The sequence below is a fragment of the Sinocyclocheilus rhinocerous genome, unplaced genomic scaffold (assembly GCF_001515625.1).
Source record: "Sinocyclocheilus rhinocerous isolate Xijiao unplaced genomic scaffold, SAMN03320098_v1.1 scaffold664, whole genome shotgun sequence".
Taxonomy (NCBI): domain Eukaryota; kingdom Metazoa; phylum Chordata; class Actinopteri; order Cypriniformes; family Cyprinidae; genus Sinocyclocheilus; species Sinocyclocheilus rhinocerous.
In genome coordinates, this window is record NW_015658767.1 from 233,272 (window position 1) to 239,756 (window position 6,485).

Below are 6,485 nucleotides of genomic sequence, written 5' to 3' on the forward strand. Positions count from 1 at the left end.
CTTCAAAATGGTCTCTCAGTTTGGTTCACTAGGCTACACAATCATGGGGAAGACTGCTGATCTGACAGTTGTCCAGAAGACAGTCATTGACACCCTTCACAAGGAGGGTAAGCCACAAACATTCATTGCCAAAGAAGCTGGCTGTTCACAGAGTGCTGTATCCAAACATGTTAACATGTGCATTGAATTTATTTAATACACGAGTTTCACAATTTGAGTTGAATTACTGAAATAAATGAACTTTTCCACGACATTCTAATTTATTGAGATGCACCTGTACTCTCTCTTTAGAAAAGCAAACAAAAATGAAGAAAAAGAAAGGCATTTGTGCATTCTTCAAAAGAACATGGCAGGCTGTAAATCGCGCCAACTTCGGTGGCAACAAAGTTTCACCTGATCCCCGGTCTGGTCCATCTGGTGTTGAGCCAATGAATCCAGCAGATCCACAGCCAGATCCATCCAGCCTGGAGCCAACAGCTCTCCAGGATCCAGCTGATCCACAGCCTGGCCCATCTGGCCTGGAGTGGATGCTTGTTCCAGGTCCATCCAGTCTCAGGCCGACTCCTGACACAACACATGAACCACTTTCATTTGCCTCCCTATATGAAATGGGACAGAGACTGGGAATAGGAAGTTTCGGTACTGTGTTTAAGGGGACTCGCACATCTGATGGCCAGCAGGTGGAGCCACTTTTACAGTATTTGTTCACTTTTCACTTGCCCAGCATTTTTTGGTGAACCTGACTTATATATTAGCATCCACTGTTTTGATAAAAAAAGCGTGAAATAGATGACAGATTGCATATTGTCATTAACAGGAATTTCAATGTTTATCCCAGATTCAGATTTAATATGATTAATGTATGCATGCTTGGTCATTTTTTTTCTCTTTGCAGGTTGCCATCAAAGTCATTCCTAAGCATAAGGAGGATGATTATATCGTTATTGTAAGTTGGCTTAATGTATTACTACACCCAAATAAATCAAACATAGTACATTAAATACATAAAACATAGTTAGCTAACCTTTTGTTGATTTTTCTCTAGCCTGGCTATTCCAAGCCATTGCTCGTGGAAGTGGCTCTAAATCTGCGGGTGAAAAAGTCTCCAATAAGCCCCAACATTGTCCAGATGCTGGACTGGTTTGAAGAGGCACATTGTCACATCCTGATCTTGGAGTATCCGCAGCCCTGCATGACCCTGAACACTTTCCTTAAACTCAACAGACGTCGCTTAGATGAAAATCAAGCGCGTCGCTTTATGCTCCAGGCAGTTCTCGCAGCCAAACACTGTATGGACCGCGGTGTCGCCCATAATGACATCAGGGTGGACAACGTCCTGATCAATACAGACACGCTGCAGATCAAACTGATAGACTTTGGCTGTGGAGAACTTATTGAAGGTTGTGATGATGAAGACAACCAATACAGAGGTGAGTTAGCTTAGTATTATATTCTATGATGACAGAGCGAGTAACTGTGTGTAGAAAGTAGACTAATGCTGCAGTGATATATTATTTTTTCTAAATGAAATGTTTGCTCAACTCTGAATCTCTCTTGGTTGCTTGGTCAGGACATGTGGTGCCGGAGCTTTATGTGCAGCACAAATATGCGCTCAGTGAGACAGTGTTGTCTCTGGGAAACCTACTGTACAGAATGGTGGACGGCCAGTCTGCTCTAGAAAACAATCCAAGGTTTGATTCCAACCGCTGTTCAAAAGGTGAGGCAATAACAATGACGCTACACACATAAAGCCTCTGTGTGATATCACGGAGGTCTCATCAAATGCAAACTGAAATACAGAAACAGCTAGACATTATTGTTTACCAGTTCTGAATGACTGGTAACGTAAATATTTAGTAGACAAACTGGCTGGTCAGAAGTGATATCTGTACATGATGACATTAGCGTGTCACATGATCGTTCTTGCAGCCAAACACTGTATGGACCGCGGTGTCGCCCATAATGACATCAGGGTGGACAACGTCCTGATCAATACAGACACGCTGCAGATCAAACTGATAGACTTTGGCTGTGGAGAACTTATTGAAGGTTGTGATGATGAAGACAACCAATACAGAGGTGAGTCAGCTTACCATTATGCTCTATGATGGCAGAATGAGTAACTGTGTGTAGAAAGTAGACTAATGCTTCAGAGATATATAATTTTTTTCTGAATGGAATGTTTGCTAAACTCTGAATCTCTCTTGCTTGCTTGGTCAGGACATGTGGTGCCGGAGCTTTATGTGGTGCACAAATACCGCGCTGAGTGAGACGGTGTTGTCTCTGGGAAACCTCCTGTACAGGATGGTGGAAGGCCAGTCTGCTCTAGAAAACAATCCGAGGTTTGATTCCAACCGCTGCTCAAAAGGTGATGCAATAACAGTGACACTGTTAAACACACACATAAAGCCTCTGTGTGATATCATGGAGGTCTCATCAAATGCAAATTCCTAAATATAAACCTGAAAACTGAAAGACATACACAGCTAAACATAATTGTTACCAGTTCTGAATGGCTGGTAACATAAATATTTAGTAGCCAAACTGGCTGGTAAAAGCAAGTTCAGAAGCAATATACAGACTGTACATGATGACATTAGCGTGTCACATGGTCATAAAGAACATACATGACTAACCAATGCTTTCCTCAACACCTATACAGAATGTCAGGATCTGATATGCCTCTGCATGAAATACGATCCAGATGAAACCAACATTAGAGCAGCTGTTAGAACATGAATGGTTTAAGCAGGGAGAGGCTCAGGAGTAGCTCAGGAGTCAGGTAACATACTATCTGAGATAAGTCAGATGATAGGAAACAATATTTGAAATAATTCTTGTGAAAGACCAAGACCTTTTTATTTGTTTAGTTTTTATTTATTATTAATTTATTTATTAAGCAGATGAGGAAATGTTTCAGAAAGGAGAATCTAGATATTAAAAAACAAACAAACAAACAAACAAACAAACAAACAGAGGAACAACTTTAGTGCAAAAACGGGGCAAAACTATTTAATTTTAATGCAAAACATAATGTAAAAGTAGCACACACACACACACACACACACACAAATTCACATTGATATCATATTTCCATTTAACGTTTTGTGAGAATCATTACTGTTCCTTCATTCTATACTATATTGGATAAATTATTCATACTATACTATATTTTATAGGGCCCCTCCCAGGCCCCATTTTCCTGATGAGGCTTCAGAAGCTCAGTGGTAAATTTACTACAAAAAAAGGAGCAAATGATAAAATGTTTACTAAGTTTAATAAATGTTAGAAAAAAAGGGGAAAAATATTATTATTAATATAATAAGTATTAAAAATTAAATAATTCCTTATATTTGGAATGTTTTTAAATTGATATGCTGATTAATTAGTCTAATCGCATATGTGATGAGAAAAGGAAGAAAAGCAAGTTCGGCAAAAGATGGACTTGAACTCCTACTGATTGCATCATATGCTACATCCAGGGGCATTACTCTCCAACCTACACCACTGCAGACGCTGCTTGACACTCTCCAACGAGATACAAATGAACATGATACGAGTTTATTCTCAACATTTTATTTCAACTTTTTTCTCGAAATTTAATAGAAAAGTGTGTCCTCATGAAATCCACAAGAAGATCCAGCACTTTCAGCAGATTTTGAAACGCTCATGACAGATGTCACTGCCTGCATCTCAAAGCAGCTGGTTGCTTCCCAGTGTGTTTTTTTTTTTTGCATGCATGCATCATTTCTAATTCTGATGAATAGTTCTCTTGATCGAAATTTTCCTGAGTCATTATTTTCCTGATCCAAACTATATTGCTTACTTTGGACCTTTTTGGATCTTTTGGAACTGATTATTCTGTTGTTTTACTTTAACTTAACCAAAAATGAGCCATGTTTAGCCTGCTGGTAGATGATTTGCCTTAGATCTCATGTAGTGAACGGCTCTTGTTAAGATCCACATTCTGGAAATTATTTATTCAGTCTTTTACTTCACAATCAGCACTGCTACTGGAATTCACCAAGACAATAAAGGAAACTATCTGGAAACCTCATATACTGTATTAACATGTTTTGTTTGTGCAGGACCATTTTAACCTTTTTATGAAGTGGGAGAGAGCTTTGGATTACATGAAACTTCAGCGTGTGGCCTTATGCTCCAAGCAGTTTTCACTGCAGCTCAAACTGATAGACTTTGGCAGTGGAGAACATTTAAAGCTAAATAATAAATAAACTAAGAAAACAAAACAAATAGATGATTATATTCATTTTCTGAAGTTTGAAGTTGTATGAATCAGAAAGTTAATAATATTGACCAAGTAGTTGATTTAATTCAATAACTTAAAATAGGAATCTGTTTGATGTTGAATACTTTTGTGACTGCAGACTGTATAAATATACATAACATCTGCATATGTTACTGTGAATATTCAGTTGATTAGTTAAACTTAAACCAGAAGGTCAGAATTGACAGGCTAAGCCAAGCACACAGCTCAAGTTTGTTTCTATTGATGTTTTAGCATGACAAGTAGTACAATAAATATATATTGTAAAGCCTCACCAAACCTGACCAGCCAGGCGTTTGCGATCATGGGAACTTGTAGACACTTGTACAAACGCGGATGGGTGACATGAATGGAGATGGCTCCAGATCGACAATGTAGTATTTGGTCTCACCCCCAGTGGTGGTGCAGTGGGTGGGGCTTTCCTCCGTGCCCTTGCGCTCCACTGTGGAATCCTCCGTGGCGGGCTTCGTTGCCGGCACTCACACCTGGTCAGACGTCATGTGAGGCTCTGGCTCCGGGGCGATCCTCAGCTCTGTCGCTCCTGTAGGCGATGGCTCGTCGGTCGCAGCGGGCATAGGCTCTCCATCTGCGGTGGGCTCATGCTTCCACTCCGCGCAGCCGGGTGATGGTGGGCTTGGCTCTGTGTCCGGGGTGGAACTGGAGAGATCATCCTTGGTACAGATGGAGATCCGTTTCTCGCCAGTATCCACTCCACAAAGGCGGCAAAATTCTCCCGAGGGCCATCTTCGGACGACGACGCTCTGCACGCCGTGTTCAGGCTCGCGTTGTAAAATAAGCAGAGCGTGTCGTCCGGATAGCTGGTGTAGTGAGCTATTTCCAGGAACAGTCTGGTATGACCCACGAGAGATCTTTCCCCTTGCTCCAGCAGGAGGCGGAGGTATTCTGGGCGGGTGAAGGCGTCTAAGAGATCCATCGGGAATAAACAAAACACTGCGCAAAACTCGGAAAACAAACGGAGGGGAAACACGCAAATAAACTATTTTGTAGGTCAGGTATTCTGTCACGTAGGCTACGGTGTAGGAGCGAAGGAGATTCACGAATAACAGTCTTTAATGATCCAAAACACAGGGTAACACAGGGCAGGCAGGAACACAAACGTAGCATGTAGTATCGACGAATAATACCGGACAAGGAAACAAGGAGCAGACAACACTAAAATACAGGGCTTAACGAGGGGTAATTACAAGACACAGGTGAATCAAATGACAAATCAAACATGAGGGAAAACTAGGTCACGGAGAGCACATGGGGAGAAAAACACACACGACAGTCCAGGGGTGTGACAGTGATGATGCTGATCATCATGAAAGTGATAAAACTTTAAAGGAGACCATTGTGAGAGTGTTAGAGTTTTTGTCTCAGGAGACAACTGTGAGAAGAAGGAGACTCAAGCCAAAGTCTCCATTCAATCTTAAAATAACCTCATTTCTGTCTACGAGAAATATTTGAGATGTTAAAGAGATCTCACTTTTGATTTTTCTTTCCTCTGGGAAGACTCCATTTGATGTTAAAGTAACCTCATTTCTGTCTGGGAGAAATATTTGAGATGTTAAAGAGATCTCACTTTTGATTTTTCTATTAGCGGAATCACTACAGACGCTGGACGTATTTTAAATCCGAACACGCTTTTTTTTTTTAACAGTTGCCATCTCAGAATTTCTCCTCAGAGTGAGAAGCTGCGGCCGGCCCGGTTGAAGAGGACTAAACATGGTAAGAATACTGTTAAAATATGCTTTCTTTGTACAGTTGCCAGTAACATTAACATTAATAATGTAATTAATTGCTTTGTTGGCGGTTTTTAATTCTGAAATTGTGTTGTGGAAAACTTAGCTCTTCAGCACATTAGCTGTAGATTTGAATAACGTTAACGTTAGCCTAATAGTGCCCATGATAACAATATTGTGCATATTCATTATCGTGATATATCGCATTACCGAATACGGCACATGTCTAGGGGAATTTTGATAAGAGATTGCAGCAAGACAATAACGAGATATTGTTTCTTCCATCACAGTCTCCATTTTGACTCCTTTTTTCTCAATTTCTCATTTTAGGAATTGGAATTTGAGGAGAAACATCTGAGACACGATTGATGCTAAAATGAGAGACAAATGAGAATCTCAATGAAGTCTCATGAGCTTAGAAAGAGCAATCACTGAGCAATAAAATATTCCTA

The 6,485-nt window shown here is 40.4% G+C and overlaps 1 protein-coding gene across 1 annotated transcript; it reads left to right on the plus strand.

The window, feature by feature from the left end:
• The first annotated feature begins 305 nt into the window (after positions 1-305).
• On the plus strand, positions 306-2,270 carry LOC107723010 (serine/threonine-protein kinase pim-2-like). Its single transcript, XM_016531511.1, has 6 exons — positions 306-680; positions 896-946; positions 1,046-1,430; positions 1,571-1,717; positions 1,930-2,079; positions 2,221-2,270. The coding sequence occupies exons 1-6, from the start codon at positions 306-308 to the stop codon at positions 2,268-2,270; spliced, it is 1,158 nt and encodes a 385-aa protein (XP_016386997.1).
• Positions 2,271-6,485: the final 4,215 nt, after the last annotated feature.

Excerpts from the sequence above, each read along its gene's own strand:
- LOC107723010 (XM_016531511.1), top strand. The coding sequence starts at position 306 with ATGAAGAAAAAGAAAGGCATTTGTGCATTCTTCAAAAGAACATGGCAG. Across the intron at positions 947-1,045 it reads AGGATGATTATATCGTTATT|CCTGGCTATTCCAAGCCATT; the intron begins GTAAGTTGGCTT and ends ATTTTTCTCTAG. Across the intron at positions 2,080-2,220 it reads TGAAGACAACCAATACAGAG|GACATGTGGTGCCGGAGCTT; the intron begins GTGAGTCAGCTT and ends TTGCTTGGTCAG.